This window comes from Dryobates pubescens, chromosome 12 (genome assembly GCF_014839835.1).
Source record: "Dryobates pubescens isolate bDryPub1 chromosome 12, bDryPub1.pri, whole genome shotgun sequence".
Taxonomy (NCBI): Eukaryota; Metazoa; Chordata; class Aves; order Piciformes; family Picidae; genus Dryobates; species Dryobates pubescens.
Window position 1 is genome coordinate 33,258,616 of NC_071623.1, and position 16,980 is coordinate 33,275,595.

Genomic DNA, 16,980 nt, shown 5'->3' on the forward strand with positions numbered 1-16,980 from the left:
ATTTAAAATATGCTATAATAGCTTTGCCTTCCTTTAAGCTGACACATAATTGAAGCAAAGCAAGCAGTTTGGTGATTTGACTCTTCAACTAATTTGATCTTCTTAACAGTTCCAAAAGGGATGTTTAGGGAAAAAGGGCAGGGAAGGAAGAAAGCAGATGTGTAAAAAGGAACAAAAATCCAACTCAAACCAAACACAAACACACAAACAGAAATGAGAGGGAAGTATTGAGCACATTCATTTCAGTTTAGTTTTCTAGGTCTTCTGAAGAGCACATTGCCATTTCACAAAGGTTAGAAATAAAATAACCTAACCAGTTTGCAGTGGCATCAGCAGAAGTTACATTAGCTTTGTGCACTATAAAAGGTGAAATGATAAATCTGAGAAAATAGATATGAAATTATATGCTAATGCATCTGACATTAAAGGTTAGGAGTTCGTCTGTCTAGCACCAGTAAATCCAATTGCGTTATAGTGTATCATACATGGTGAAAAAGAATATTAATGAAGCATGGAGTTCAGAGTTTCACCAAAGGGGGAAAAGCTATTCTAAAATTGTAGCTCCACTGCTGTTGCTCCAAAAAGGAATAATGATCTGGTAAAGGAATGCTGTTTGATGAAGTGCTAGTAATGGGAGATGCAGAGTGTGAAGCACTGAGTACCATCCTTCTCCTTTTAGTCTTCTGTCTCTCACATATTAACAAAATTAATAAAGCAATCTGCAGTTTAGCATTCTGGAGGATGACTGAAAGCAAAAATATTGGAGGAAACAAATATGTACTCTGTGTAAAAAACATTATCTATATCTATCTATTTATAGATATATGTATGTCTTCAACAAAATTTGTTACACATATTTCAACAATATTAAGTAAAGTTTTTCAGTTTCAGGAGTATTTTTAATTGCATTTTCTTTTGTTTTCCCCTAGTAAAATTTGCATTAAAACTAAGTCACAACCCTTGACTTTGCTGCAACAGATTATAAAGTTTGGACTTAGTTAATGTACTTTCAGTATGCACCAAGAATTCAGAGAGGCACTGAACATTTTGTCTTGAAAAACCTATCAAACAAAAAGGATTCTGTCTTTTTTTAGATTACAAGGCCATTTCATGTCAGAACTTGATTTTAAATGTCAACAAAAATAGATGCCATGTAATCCCCAGCAAATCTATTAGTAAGATGAATGTTCCTATATAGTTGTTACCAGTATGTGCTTTTATAAATAGCTGACAAGAAACAATATTTTTATGACTTTTTCACCATGAAACATCTACACTTATGAGACAGAAACTAGTATTAGTTAATAAAAGCATATCCCCATGTGCACCTATCAGACAGAGCCATGGACATGGGGCCATAGTTGACCCTTAGACTTCATAATGACCCAGTCTCTCTTAAAAGCTTAGATCAGAATCCTAAAGTTCTTCTCCAGTTCAGTTGTGAAATATCTCCAAGGACAGAGATTCCATTGCCTCCTTGGGCTCAATGTTTCAGTATTTGAAGGCTCTTAATGGTGGAGAATTTTCATTATGACATGAAAATGTATATATTATATATTACCTATATATTACACATAATTCAAATTGCCTTGATATAGCTTATGTTCATTACCCCTCAGCTTTTGCTGTATGCCTCTGAGAGGAGTCTGCCTTTTTCTTCTCTATCACTGTGCAACAGGTATTCGAAGGCAGCAGTCTGATCTGGTTTTAGTCTTCCTCAGGCTGAGCAAACCCAGCTTTGTTAGGTACTGGTACAAGCTGTCCTGCTACATTGTATGTTCTTGCTGCTGACCGTCCTTACAGCTTCTGGCAGAACCTACTGAAATTTGTTGGTATCTTTCATGTACCAGAAAGCCCAAAACTGTGCATGGTACTCTAGACACAGCCATGCAAGTGCTAAATAGCAGAATAACTGCTCTTCACTTACTGGGTGTGCTACTATTAATGCAGAGAAGTAATTTTTCAGCTTTCAGTGCTCTAAGGGCACACTGTTCCCTCATGTTCAATCTGTCTTCAAGACCACAACTTCCTCCTCTATAAAGCTACTTGCTATCTAGTCATGCCCTAATCTGTTTCATTATAGTGCTTTCCAGAGAAAGTGCCTCTGTAATGCCTCTTTGGGTTTTCCACCTTCTTTCAAGGGTGTATTTAGGAGAGACAGAGGAGTAGCAAGAAAATAAATGAAATCATGGCAGTGGCAGTAGGCAAATTTTAGAATTCTCTAAAATCCCTAGGTGAATATTCTGAAGGCTAGCAGAGAGTAACATACCTGGTAGCTGATCTCCATTGCTCTTACATCCAGGTGGGCTTACAGTCAGTTAGCATACACTGCAATCATGCCTTCCCTTTGCTGTGAAGAAATGTCTGAGAAGATACAGCTGATAATGTGGACAAGCTAAGTATTTCTGTTGATGAGGATGTCAAGGGTTTAGAGAATAGCATCACCCTCCTTTCTACAGAGGTAATTAAGAGTTGAACTCTGCTAAACAATAGATGTCTCGAGAAAGGCTTTAAAACCGTTTAGGAAATTAACTGCTTTTGCTTTTCTAAAGGATTAAGCACCCACAATCTCTCACTGAAATGCAAGTTGTTGATGTGTTCAGGAGCTGTCTGTCCTCCACCTGAAGTCAGTAAGCAGCAGGATGCATACATTATTTACAAGCAGAAGGCTATCTGTATAAACACTTATTATTAAGTTTGGAAACCTAGCTCTGGGAACAAAATCTCATGTGTTTGCTTTAAATATTAGTGAAGACGTTTGCTGTTTGATTATAATAACTTTGCTTTAGCCCTGGTCAATATTTCTCTCGCCTACTGATCCCTAAATATCAATAATTGCCATGGCAGAAATTAAAATGTCTTAAAGCTTAGCAACCAAGGGGCAGAAAAGAGCCTGTAGGCAAGAAATGATTATTTCCTAGGGGAAAATGGAAAGTGTATAACTACCTGGTTTAATCTTCTATCTGGAGACAATGAAAAGGAGCACCTTCTGATTTCAGAGATATTTTAAATCTAACAAGATATAGCTTAAGCCATTTAGGATTTGCTTTCTAAAATTGATATTTCATGGAAATTGTATTTAGGTCATCTTCTTCTCTAAGGGGATTTACTATCATTTGTAAAACTGGAGCCCCTCACTTTTTTTTAGGACACAGAGAACGTATGCAATCTCAGTGTAATTTAATGCATATGTTTATGTCTCTATAAATACCTTCTAAAGCTTTCATTATAACAAATCCTTATAACAAGCTTCCTATTGTACTGAAATAAATTAAAATCAATAAGTATTATAAGTAGTTGGGACCCAAAGAAAGCCATTCTAGAGTAAGGCAATCTCATGCTGCAGTTTATGCATTCAAACTTTTCAAGCAAATGGTCAGGATTATGGATCTTCAGTTCCCATCTCATACGTAAGTCCTACAACAAAACTTTCTGAACTTTAGCCTTAACCTTGAGCTGAATTGAACGCTTCTTAAGCATAGCTGTAGTATCGTAGTAGTATCATAGTATCGGTCAGGGTTGGAAGGGACCACAAGGATCACCTAGTTCCAACCCCCCTGCCATGGGCAGGGACACCCCACACTAGATCAGGCTGGCCAGAGCCTCATCCAGCCTGGTCTTTAACACCTCCAGGGACGGCGCCCCCCTGCTTCACAGTATCTGGGCTGAAAACTCTCAAACCTATTTTAAACTGAATTTGCACAAAGGCAGTAGGTCAATTGAACATGATATGAAGCAGTGAATGGAAGGTCTCTTTGAAGTAATTTTATTTCCAGTATTCTTGAGACTTGTCTATAGATGCCAGTAAATACTATGGGATGCTCCCTCTCAAGTTGTTGAACACCATTGACAACTATACTGTGGTTGAGCTTAATTCATAAGTTAGTATAACTGTAGCAAAACAGCGGAATAAACCATGAATAAAGCCCGGGACAAATGTGACTACATGCATGAAACATTTCATTCATATGGCTTCAATAATATCCCTGTATTGGATTTCTGTGAAAGTTGCTAAGCATGGACTTAGAAAATGTGATGTTTAGTGACACTGTGAATTTGTAAGGGAAGGGAGGGTAGGAGGAGAATGCATTGTTGCGAATGAACTGCAGAGAAAGCTCGTATAAAATTTCAACCTAAACATGTAAGAGAGAATGATGAAAGGAATTTGTGTTTGAGTGCAGCATCATGTAACCATATTTGTTTTCAGTATATACCTAGTGTTGTGGCAACAGGAGTAAACTGAGAAAAAGCTGCAGGCCAGTTAGGTTTGTTTTAAAGAGATCAATACCCATAGGAAAGCTGTGGGGCTTTTCAACAAGCGTGATAGCTCTTTTAGGTGTCTAATGCTGGAATACTGATCCTAAAAACTGTTGGAGAGAAAACTGTTTATTCTTTCTTCCAGATGTTAAATATTTGAAAGAAGAAGATGAAAATCGTAAAACATTCACAGTCAGCAGCACGCTGGATTTCCTAGCAGATCGCAATGATGATGGTGCAGTTGTAAGTTGCAGAGTAGATCATGAGTCCCTAAACTCTACACCTCAGATAGCAATGCAGGTTCTAGAAATCCACTGTAAGTAACACATATTCTATATGCTTGCTTTTATATTTGGGGGTTGTTTCGGAGTTTCTGTTGTGTGACAATTATAACAAGCTCTGGTATTTTGTGGCTGGGCAACGTCTCTCTTTCAGCCAGCTTGTGTAGTTTGTATTTGGTTAGTTGGTTGGGGGAATTTTATTGGGGTTTTCTTTTGCTGTTTTTTGTTTGCTTGTTTGTTTTTACAGGACTAATTAAAAGCTTAACAAGAGCTCTACTAGTGAAGACACTACAGAACTGAGTTCCTAGCTCACTGTGAGAAATGTTAGCGAGGAAAAGCAGTTGTCTTTTTTGTTTGTCGTTGTAGCAGCGTGGAAGAGTTCTTAAACATCAAGGTCATAGTGCTTCACAGTTCTCCTTGAAAGTTTCCTAGAAACGTGAGACAAAGCTTTGAAAAAGCAGTTTCCAGCATATTTCCTCAATAACTTTGAATCCTGCTAATGAAACTGCTGTAATGCTGTCCATAACACACATCCAAGAGGAAAAGCCCTTTAGAATTTATATATAGGCCTTGTCTATGCAGGAGGCTACTTTAAGCAATGCAAACTTCAGGGGGGTTTGTATCTCTATATATTGGCTCGCTTTTTAAAAACAAGATTTCTGAAACTTGATGTTTTCCACAATCAAAGTTGAGTGCACCTGCCTATGTAGCTGTGTGCCCTGTTCTGAAGTCATGTTGCCCTCTGAGCCAGTTCTTTTCCACTTGTAAACTGAGAGATGCTCAGGAGAACGCTTTTTCACCATCGTGTGACATTTTGCTGGTCACTTGTGCTAGCCCCACTGCTCTTCAGCGTACAGCTCTCTGGACTTCTGCAGAACACCTGTACTTTTGATCTAGCCCAAAAAGGCATCTTCAAAATGTTGTCAGACCAGGTGAAGGGGAGAGACCTTTCATTACTCTGTTTCTGGAGTAGGTGTAATCAGCCTGATGTAAGGGGGACAAGCTGGTCTGTAAAGCAGACAAGCTTCCAGTAACTGCAGCTAGTCTCCGAAATACCACGTCAAGGCCTGCTGGCATATATAACTGGCTCCTAGCTGAGAATCTTTCTCTAAGCAGCTAAGGCTCGTAGCACATGTAAAACACAGTAATGGCAAGAGCACTCCATGCATAGAAGCTGACAGCATTTCTATAAAATGACATCTGAAACAAAAGCCTGAAAATGAGGAGGAGGTGGATTAGCATTCACAAGTAGTATGCACTGAAAATAACTGTTTTCTGAAACATTCTACTCATCAATTTGCTGAGGGAGATCAAAGCGTTTCTTCACCGAGCGGCTATTAAACACCTGTCTCATCAACACGTTCAAATGGCATCTGTACTAGAGACACGAATCCCTAACATCTGTATTTCCTTGAGTTCTAAATCCCACAACCATCAGCCGCTAAGCTGGCCCATGCCTTCACTTCCAAATTGCTTGCTCTGCCTTCAGTGCTCTGCTTAAGATGCTGGCACTAACAGAGGGGAACCAAACTGAATGAAATCGGAGATACAGAAAGAGGACAGTTGTAAGAGGTTTAAACTGAGTCACACAGGATGCAGTATAATAGGATTCAAGGTAAAGGCAGGATTCTGGTTCGTTTGGGCATCGTAAGACTGTAACTCATATAAGTCTTTCTGTGGCCTGTCATGTATAAAGCTTCTGGAATAATTATTTCTCCTTCTGATTTGCAGCCTAAGGAACAAGATACAGCCTTGCTAAATAGCAGTGGGGTGCATCTTCCCCTGTGTTTGTTTCTTCATGAACAAGTCCGTTCTCTCTCTTCTGTGGGCTCACTGAAGTTCTTTAAGAACAAAGTGCACTGAGTGTTTACAGTTACTAATGTGCTTTATGTTATTGACCCCTTCAGACTGCCAATTTATCAAAAGCCACAATGCTCTATCATTCCTGCTTGCTCCATTAATTTTCCACAAATCAATTTAACGCTCTCTGTCTTTAATGTAGAGCCATTACATGTGGAAAGTGAGAAGTGCACCAAAAGAAGCTCAAGTTTAGAAAAGAGAGTGAAAATGCCACTTAAACCCATGGAGAAAGCAGTGGTTTATTATAGGGGACAAGGAGACTAAGAACAGGTTTCTATTGCCCTTTTCCTTACCACCTTTGTCTCTGTGGTCAATGTACTCAGAAGTCTAGCACAGGGCAAGTTTCTAAAGGAAATTTTATTAAAAGAGAAGGACATTCCAGCAACTTATGATGTGGTTCAGCAGAGAGCCTTGAAGCAAAAAGAGGAGAAAGATGATTTACTGAAGCAAGCCCAAGGGCTTTGAAGGGAGCACATTGCACTAGAACTGGGCCCCTTGATTTTATTCTCCTGGTATTGTTCACAATCATTGTGGGTACTGCTTCAGTCACTGTAAGGTGCTGCTTTCTTTCCATCAATCCATAAGACTTCAAACAAGTAAGAGACATCCTGTTTGTGTGAAAGGAGCACGATCACAGGACCTGATGTGAGCTAACCCAATATATCCTCAATGCCACCTGACAGCAGTTCAAAAATAGTGCTGCCAAACCCAGTGAATTATGGGACCCCGTGACAAGAGTCAGGAGAATTTGTTAATCTGACATCCTGTAGGGCACTTGTTCTGAATGTTCCAGGGGTATCTCAGATCAACGGAGAGCTATGGGAGAATGTTAAGCATGCTCCTCAAAATGGTCAGACAGAACAGATGAGCATGAATATGGCAGAGAACAGCTACAAAATGAGCAAGCATCACCCTCTAGAACTGGTCTTGGTATTTAAACACCTTCCTAAAACATAAAGGATTTTATCTGTGGTGCATGGATACCTCTTACAGATTGTCTGCGTATCACTGCAGGTTAGGGGGGGAAAGGGACAATAACAAATAGCCATTTCTGTCCTGTATAACTATGCTTGAAAGTAAAACATCTTCTATTTCAAGCACCCAGCCCCTGACAGTGGACGAAATATTTGTGGCTTCATCAAAACAAAGCAAGCAAAGAAAATGAAAGCAAGAGAAGAGCAGGAATTAGGGGATTGTGTTTGCACCTGGTGGATAATAGGTAGGGCAAAAGGAAAGCAGTGCAATAGTTGGAATGAGAGGGTTTTATTTGTGCCCAGTGAATGACAGAATCAAATTAAATCTGTCCTAGATGATGAGACTGTATGAAATAGAGATTCATAATGAGCCCATGGAGAGATGTAGATAGAGGTGCTTATGAATCCACACAGCTGCTTTTATCATCAGTTTTAATAGGAAGTAAACTTAAAATGAAAGCCAGGAATGCCATCAGCAGTGATACCAAAACGGAGCAGGCTTCATTCCCTCTGCTTCCACAGACACAAGTCTTAGTTTTATTAGTGTTGTGGAGCAAGCAAATCAGCTTTCCCCAGTAGTATTACAACACATGAAAAGAAGATGAGGACTAAACTTTTAAGATAAAAATGGTTTATTGGAGAGATATTGGCTAATAGGGAACATTTCTTTATGGAAAGAGTGGTCAGGCATTGCAATAGGTTACCCAGGGAGGTGGTGGAGTTGCTGTCCCTGGAGGTGTTCAAGAAATGTGTAGACGTGGAACTTTGGGACTTGTTTTAATGGCTATGGTGGTGTTAGGTCAAAGGTGGGACTCAATGATCTTTCCAACCAAAACAATTCTATGAGTCCAGGATTGTCTCTATATGTATATGTAGTAGAAACAATGTCTGAGCCCTTCTTGCTGCTCTTTTCTTTTGAAGTGTTAGGCAATTGATATTAGATCTTTACCTGTATTATTTGTGTCTTCCCCACAAGAAGGCTATCTTGAAAAAGGTGATCATCAGTCCTTGTTTCCACAGGTCTTTCCAGGTTAATTTTGCAGACTTCAAATCTAAAAATTACAGGGTTGTTCTTGGGCTAAGCACACTGTACCCCAACCCAGACTGTGGGATAATTAGCTCCTCCAGTCTGCTAAGCTTGATTTTGTTCACTAATTTCTGTTATGTGCTTAATCCTGTTCATTTGTATGTCATGCTCTGTGCACTTCAGGGCAGCCCAATTGCCCATCTTTCTGCTTTGCTGAAAGGTTTGGCTGTAATTTAGTTTCAGCTTGTCCAGCAGAGGTTTGTGGTATCATGACACTGCTTGCTGAGTTTATTTTCTCTCTGACCCTTGCTGTCAACAGTAAACCTAAAATAGACTTGTATCCCCTGTGGCTTTACTCTGAAGTTTGCTTGTCAGCCTAGCTGCCACTGATTATTAGGATGTGCTTCTTGTAAGTGATAAATACAAATCTCAAAGGGATATTTTGCTTCATTGTTTACTTCTGGGTTCAAAGTAAACTAAGAATGGGTTCCTTGTTCCTGTGTTAAAGAATCACAGGTGCAGTACTGCAATTTTTAAAGCTTCTCAGTGTGATATTTATGAGATGGTACACTGTTAAGTTCTCATGCATACTCCTAAAAAGATATTTTCAGAGCAAATACAACTTCTGGTCCACATCTAGGAAATGAGGGGCTTCTGCTCATCCCTCCTCAATGTCTCAGACATGTTGTTTCCCAGAAGCAGCATCTTCAATTTCTTCCAGGTATTATCTGAGCAGAACCCAGCCAACATGTTGCTTCCCAGTGAACAGAGTGCCATAAAACTACCCAGTGGTAATTACCTTACCTCAGTGCAGATTCTCTGACTACAGTAGATTACCCAGCAGACCTCAGTAAAAATTAATTGTGTAAGTCTGCCCTAGAGGCTGCTTTTGAAGCTTAAAAGTGAAATCAAATCATTTGAACTTCAAACCTAATCATCGTGATTCTAAAATGGCAGCTGTGATGTGATCCATGCTAACAGACTCAGTGAGATTTAGCTCAAAAGCTGACCACACTCCCAAATGACAGCACTAATAAGCTAAATATGTGTTATGTAAAGAAGTGTCCAGAGAGGCAATTTTGAGCAAATTCTCTATTGGCAGACACAGATGTGCAGTGAATTGTCGGGCTGACGAGTCTATAGGCATCAGCTAACTTGCTGCTGCAGGCTGTTCCAGCAACAGGATCTTTCTTCATTTGTGGGGAGATTCTTTAGCAATCAATGTCTGAATCTGACTTTAAAATTAGGCAGCTATTCCAGGAGAATGTTGGAATTATTGGCTGGGAAATAAACTTATTGATTTTGAATTAAGTAAACAAAATGCCTCAAATGCAACAGAGTACAGATAAGCAAATCAGCAATGCACTTGTGCAGCCATGTAGAACGTGTGTGTGTGTGTCTAACAGCAGTGTACTACTGTGATTTCTGATGTATTAACAAATGAACATTTCTCTCAGTATGGGTTCAGAATCTCTGCTGGTGTAAGGCAGAGTCATGGTATCAAAGAATACAGAATGCAGAATTAACCAGGTTGGAAAAGACCTTTGAGATCAGCAAGTCCAACCCATCACCCAACACCATCTAATCAACTAAACCATGGCACCAGGTGCCTCATCCAGTCTCCTTTTAGACACTTCCAGGGATGGTGACTCCACCACCTCCCTGGGCAGCACATCCCAATGGCCAATCTCTCTTTCTGGGAAGAATTTCTTCCTAACATCCAGCCTGAACCTCCCCTGGCACAGCTTGAGATTCCTGCCAGTCTTAATACTAAACACAAAGTAGGTAAAAGTGATCCAGAATGCAAATTAAACAATACAGCTTCAGTATGTGTACAACTTTTGGTATTGAAAGAAAAGCAAATAAGAAGTTATTCTATTTAATTATTTAGCTCAAAATTGGTGTAAACATTGTGTAAGGAAAATCATCTTCTTTAAGCTTTTCATAATAGTGGATGCTTGAAATAAATGAAAGGAAAAAGATTGTTACTGTAAACAGTAAAGAATGCTCGGGAACATGAAAGTTCAGCGCCACAATTTGCATGTTTAAATGAGATCAATTAGGTTAATGATGGATGAAAATAAGAAATCCATGATTTAAATGCAAAATAATTCAAAAACTTGTAGGTCCATTTAATGCCAAACTTTAATCTTTCAAAGGGGATAGCTAGTTCAAAGGGTTAATGTACAATCCTGACATTTCCCATCTGGAGGCTTATGCTCAAATAGGATTTATTTAGTGAAATATAATCACATATAATTTATTTCTCTCTCAAATGTTTTGCAGGAAAATCCTCTGAGTCGTCTGCTCCTCATAGAAACTTTCAGATACGGTGTGGGCAGGTTAATGCATTTCCTTGTTGTGTGTTTAACAGAGGGCTCAAGGAGGTTTCAGAGGAAATTTGGAAAAGAATGTTTAATAATACTAATGCTTGGGAAATAAATGTAAAGTAAATATAATTTCATTTCAGAGGAGTAAGCCTTTAGGCCTAGGAAAGAGACCACCTGTGGTGAAAGAACTGGAAAGACAGAGCGCATGGCTGTGCTGGGAAATAGAACACAGCCAGGTTACCTCTTGGCCTGTTCTAAGCATGTTTAGGCTGCACAGTGCTTTGGAGCTGCTAGCTGTGGCTGGTGTGGTGATGTTTCCAAACTAATGAGCGCCGGTGGGCTAACAACACATTTCTTTCTGGCGAGGAGGCTGGGAGCAGGACCTTACCGAGCTCACTGTGGGCTTTTCAGATCACGTAGTTCATTTGGTCACAACTGACAATGTGCCATTGTCATGAGTTGAAATCCCCACAGTGAGTCACTCAAGCCACTGGAGGATATTTTTAGGTGGATGTAAGAAAGAGAACAAGTTAGTTCATCTACCTGAACAAAAACAACAACAACAAACCAACAACAAACCAAAAAAAAACCAACAGAAAACTAATGTGATGGTGTAAAAAAGGTGTTTTCCTGTAATGATAAACCATAAGGGGGTACCTTCTGGAAAGAGTGATCTGGTACAGACAGCCCAGCAGCCATATCCCCAGGACTGACTGATTTTTGCAGCTCCTAGTCTAAGTAAAATCAGTTGCTATAAAAGGAATCTAAAAAATAACTTCTCTGCATTCTATTTGTTAAATGCCTGCATGTATATATTGCACATATATATATTGCATGACTATATTGCATATATACATATTGCATGTATATATTATTATGAATGTATTCAATTCCCTATGTTAGAGATGTAGGGGAAGATTACATTTACAGTAAACATAGAAGAGACTTTTAAAACATACTTGTTATAACTGCTTTATGTTGGGTTGCACTAAGAGGACTGTAAAGACTGTGTGGATAATTAACAGTCTAGTGTCTGGCAAGTTCCACATCAGGTCCTAAGTGGAGCAAGAATTGTTTCAGGTACATGACTGAGATCCATTAAGCTCCATTCAAGTATGCTTGAAATACCTTTTAAATCTTTTTTCTTAGCCTGGACTTGGTGTTATTTCAAATGAGATCATCTTAGAAGACTGAAAATTGCAGAATCTGAATAGCTCACACTCCATGTTACAATTGTGGTCACCTTCAGCTAGTCAGTCTAATGACAGGGGGACAGAGCTGTTCCAGGTCTTCCCTGAAGAACAGTTTGGGAAGCTGTTTATCACCACAATGGAACACCAGCAAGCACGTGAGACACTTTGAAGGAAAACATATATAGAGATTGCTAGTAGGGCCTCCAAGGAATTCAAGCTTGCACTTCATGACAGCATGGTATATATTTGGAGGAAACAAGTCACATATGCATCCACTACTGCAACTTATTTATACAGAGGTTAAAGTTCTGTAGTGTCCAATATCTGACATGAATGTCAGAGAAAGGCTTGAAGGGTATGCTGAGTATCCAGAGCTCTTGTGTAGCTATGCTCAATGCAATTCAGGTCAGATATAATAGAAAACTGATGTCCTTAAGCAAAAGAAAGCGAGGATGCAGAATATAAAGCTACATGGAAAGGTCATGCACTGACTCAGAGGCATTTATTCAGTATCGTCATCAATGACCTGGAGTCATTGCGTGTTCCCTCATCAGTTCACTGATGATATAAAACTGGGATGATTTGCTGATACACTGGAGTGCTGTGCTGCCATCCAGTGAGATCTGGACAGGCTGGAGAGCTGCCAAAGGTGAACCTCACGAGGTTCAATAAGGGTAAGTGCAGACTGCTGCATCTGGGGAGGAATAACACCAGGCATCAGCACAGAATAGGGGTTGTCCTGTTGGAAAGAAGATTCATGGAGAAAGACCTTGGAGTCCTAGTGGACAGCAAATTATCCCTGGGACAGCAATGTGTCCCTGTGGCCAAGAGGGCCAATGGCATCCTGGGGTAAAAACAAATGTGTCCAGCACATCAAGGGAGATTGTCTCTACTCTAGCCTAGTGAGACCACACCTGGAATACTGTGTCCAGTTTTGGGCTCTTCAGTTCAACAGAGAGCTAGAAGTATGACTGTGGGACTTGAACATCTCTCCTATGAAGAAAGACTGAGACACCTGTGTCTATATTGTCATGAGAAGGGAAGGCTGAGAGGAGATCTTATCGATGTCTATAAATGTCTGGGGGGTGGGCATCCAGATAAAGGTGATGGTCTCCTTTTGGTGGTGCCCAGCGATAGGACAAGGAGCAGTGGGTATAAGCTGAGACACAAGAGGTTCCACCTCAACAGAAGGAGGCAATTCTTTACAGTGAGGTTGATGGAGCCCTGGAATGGGCTGCCCAGAAAGGCTGTAGAGTCTCCTTCTCTGGAGATATTCAAAACCCACCTACATGCATTGCTCTGTTGCCTGTCCTCTATGTGATCCTGCTTTGGTGGGGGAATTGGACTTGACAGTCTCTGGAGGTGCCTTCCAGTCCCTAGTATTCTGTGATTCTGTGATTCCTGTGTATGTGGGACTTAATGGATAACTATGAAACCAGTGACCCATTCTGCAAAAGCATGTAAAGGGGAATAGCATTATCTGGTGCTACCTTCATGATGTGGCACACATTCAGAACTGTGGTGACAGTGCCACACGGTCTATCACTTAAATCAGTGGGGTCTGCCTATATATCCAACACCACACTCACATTTCAGATTACAGAATATCACAACACAGAATTAACCAGCTTGGAAAAGACCTTTGAGCCATCAAGTCAAACCTATCATCCAACACCATCTGATCAGCTAAACCACATCCAGTCTCTTTTTAAGCACTTCCAGTGATGGGGACTCCACCACCTCCCTGGGCAGCACATTCCAATGACCAATCTCTCTTTCTGGGAAGAACTTCTTCCTAACATCCAGCCTAAACCTCCCCTGGTGCAGCTTGAGATTCCTGCCAATCTTAATACTAAACACAAAGTAGGTAAGAGTGATCAGTTAACACAGTACATGACAAAAGTAGGATCAGGCTTAAAAAAAAATCAGAGGGAGCATAGTGGAACTGCAGAGCTTTGGTAGTGTAGCCCACGTTCCCACAACTCCAAGCCACACATTACATGCCATCACATGTAATGATTTTTCACATTTAGCAGTTGTGGAGAAGTGGTGTGGTGTGATTGACAGGTGAGATGTTGAAACAGCTACTATGAATATTTTTACCCAAAGCACCAGATAATCAGCATTCACAAAATTAGTAACCTAAAGTGCTTCCTGCAAGGTTAGCACTTGAATTCAGACACTCATGAATTATGAGTGTCAGGAGGGAGTATTTCACTGATCAATCTCTTTTTTTTCCCCCCATTGGAAGTTTTGCATTCAGCTGAGTGTTTCTGCACTCGTTTGGTCCAGCCCGTTAATACTTTTGTCTTCAACAAACACCATTGTAAACTAAATTAAAAGAGATGAGATAAAGGGTGACAAAATAGTCATCAAAGAGTCTCAGATAACAAAGAGACCATATGCTCTCTCTGTACCTGCTTGACTGCAAAGTAGTTTTCAAAGGAGCATAAAAAGAAGATGCAGGAATATCCACGAGGATATGGTACTGACTATTGATTTTTATCAAAGCTAGGTATCTGTGTATGTGTGTGTGTGTGTATATATAGCTTACAGTTATAAAACTGGTGAATGCATTTTTTGAAATGAAATATCATTGCCATGACACAACCATTTGATCTAGCTTGTCTCCACCACAATTGCCAGTAATAAGATAATCTGTCAGTTGCATAATGCTGAGGTTTTTTCTCAGCTGTTTAAATTCGAGCAGTGAGTCACTTGTTATATTCTGAAGCAGAGCATCAAACTTACTGCATCTCCCAGGGTAATTTCATAGAATCATAGAATCAACAAGGTTGGAAAAGACCTTTGAGATCAGCAAGTCCAACCTGTCACCCAAGACTTTGTGGCTACTAGACCATGGCACCAAGTGCCACGTCCAATCCCCTCTTGAATGCCTCCAGGGACGGGGACTCCACCACCTCCCTGGGCAGCACATTCCAATGCCTAACAACTCTCTCTGTGACGAACTTTCTCCTCACCTCCAGCCTAAACTTCCCCTGGTGCAGCTTGAGACTGTGTCCTCTCATTCTGGTGCTGGCTGCCTGGGAGAAGAGACCAATCCCCTCCTATCTACAACCTCCCTTCAGGTAGCTGTAGACAGAAATAAGGTCTCCTGTGAGCCTCCTCTTCTCCAGGCTGAAGAATTCCTCCAGCTCCCTCAGCCTCTCCACACGGGGCTTGTGCTCGAGGCCTCTCCCCAGACTCATTGCCCTTCTCTGGACATGTTCAAGATTTACCAGTGCAGGCTTTCTTTGTGAAAGAAAGGGGGGGGGGAAAAGATACCTTCAACTGTCCTGTGCTTACTTCAGAGACAATAATCTGGAAAGTCATTTTCAGAGATATCAGCCTATTTTATCTTTGCATCTGGAAATGATGGAAAGATTCCAAGGAAATAAGGGAGAAAAGGCATGATGAAAAATGCAGAAGGCTGTGACATAAACAGATTTCACAAACACAATTTTTGGGAAAAAAAGCCCACAACAAAGCAGACAAAACTAGGGAGAAAATAAATGAATGAGTCTCTCTGGAAATACTTTAGAAATCTTATCACCTGCAATCACTGAATACCAGGTAGCAATGATCTTTTATTATCAGACTGTTAGATTTTTATAGCATTTTGTAAAATGATAGCAGCAGACCCGCTGTTGTTCACAACCACAATAAAATATCAGAGGAATTTATGGAAGCATTTCAATATTCAGAAGGTTTGTGGTCATAAAAAACCCCTATGAATTAAAGACATGCTGTTGGTACCCCATAAGTTTTGCTAAACCTGTGAGAAGGAAAGTGTATGGTCATGAATCAGTCACACTGATTTGGACTCAGGTATAAAAGAGAAAGGGGTGTTTAGTGTGCAAGAAGTTTGACAACAAGGTAAATCAGTTAATGTTAAAAGGCACAGTAAACCTATGTATTCTAGATCCAGGCAGGACATGCTGCTCCACAGAGTAGGCTGGGCACAGTTGGCAACAGCAGGAGGGTGGGGAGATAACACACTTCTAACCATTTTGGTGACAAAGGAAAATTAGTGGCAGCTGCTGGCTATGCAGACAGTTTGGAACAATAATTGTCAGTGAGAGAAACCTATGTATTCATCTGAGAAGGACAGTAATATTATGATCTGTTGTTCTTGCAACCCTTGCTAGAAATAACACATCAGGTATGGCAACAGGCTAGTGCAGCGGGCCTCACCAATCAGCCAAAGCAGAGCTTGATGTATTGCAACAAGGCACAACATGCTTGCTGAGAAGATGAGAATCCTCACAATATTCCTAGAAAGCCCAACAAAATGTCCTCTAGAGAAGGAGAGAAACCTCAATCCAGTGCTTCTGCCAAACGATCTGGCAGCCATGACATGGATGCAATACCACAGGTAGGGCCTGGGGCTTCTGATTTGTGAGCTTGAGTGTTTCTGATGACTGGTGAGTAGTTAACAAGATGTGTTCCTTGTGTTGCTTAGGGTCCATGAAGACAAAACCTGACATTCATGAGAAGCTCATTCCCAGTGGGAAGAACTGTTCCCTCATAGAAGCTTAGCTCTCTTCCTGAAGGGATCCAATTGCAAAATCCACATAAACTGCATCCAATAGAGAATTACATTGTCAAACAGAGCCTTTTCTTACTAGCAGTACTTTTAAGGCTTTTAAAATAGTCATGTATGAAAAAAAACTTCTAATCAAAAGAGGTAATTAAAACCATCTAATGATCCTCTTAAAAATGTAAATAAGAAGGCAGTAACAAGGCAATTTTTAGGAGGGATTTGAATAACACTTGTATCACGTCCTGATGTATTATGATCACTCGCTTCCTTTAACAGACCCAGCAAGCAAAACCTCTCTGTATTGATGTCTTTCCTATTACTGTTAACATAATTTGCACTCAAACAGTAAGACCAATGAGGATCACAGACTTCATTACAACAAACTCAGCTTCTTCCTGCAGATGGAGATATGTTCATAACATCAACTACAGAGAAAGAATCACCTTCAAAGAAAACATGCATCAGAATCAAAGTGTTCCAGTGGAGGCCTAGGGTCAAATGATGTTAATAAGCTG

At 40.3% G+C, this 16,980-nt stretch overlaps 1 protein-coding gene across 4 annotated transcripts in view; it reads left to right on the forward strand.

The window, feature by feature from the left end:
• The window catches only part of CADM2 (cell adhesion molecule 2), a 632,714-nt gene that overhangs the window by 518,958 nt on the left and 96,776 nt on the right, over positions 1 to 16,980 (forward strand). For 3 of the 4 annotated variants that reach the window (XM_054165780.1, XM_054165782.1, XM_054165781.1), the window contains one exon: positions 4,403 to 4,573. The exons of the other annotated variant lie outside the window; for it this stretch is intronic. In XM_054165780.1, the coding sequence (XP_054021755.1) occupies positions 4,403 to 4,573 (171 nt within the window). The remainder of the gene's footprint in view (positions 1 to 4,402; positions 4,574 to 16,980) is intronic. 4 annotated transcript variants of the gene reach the window in all.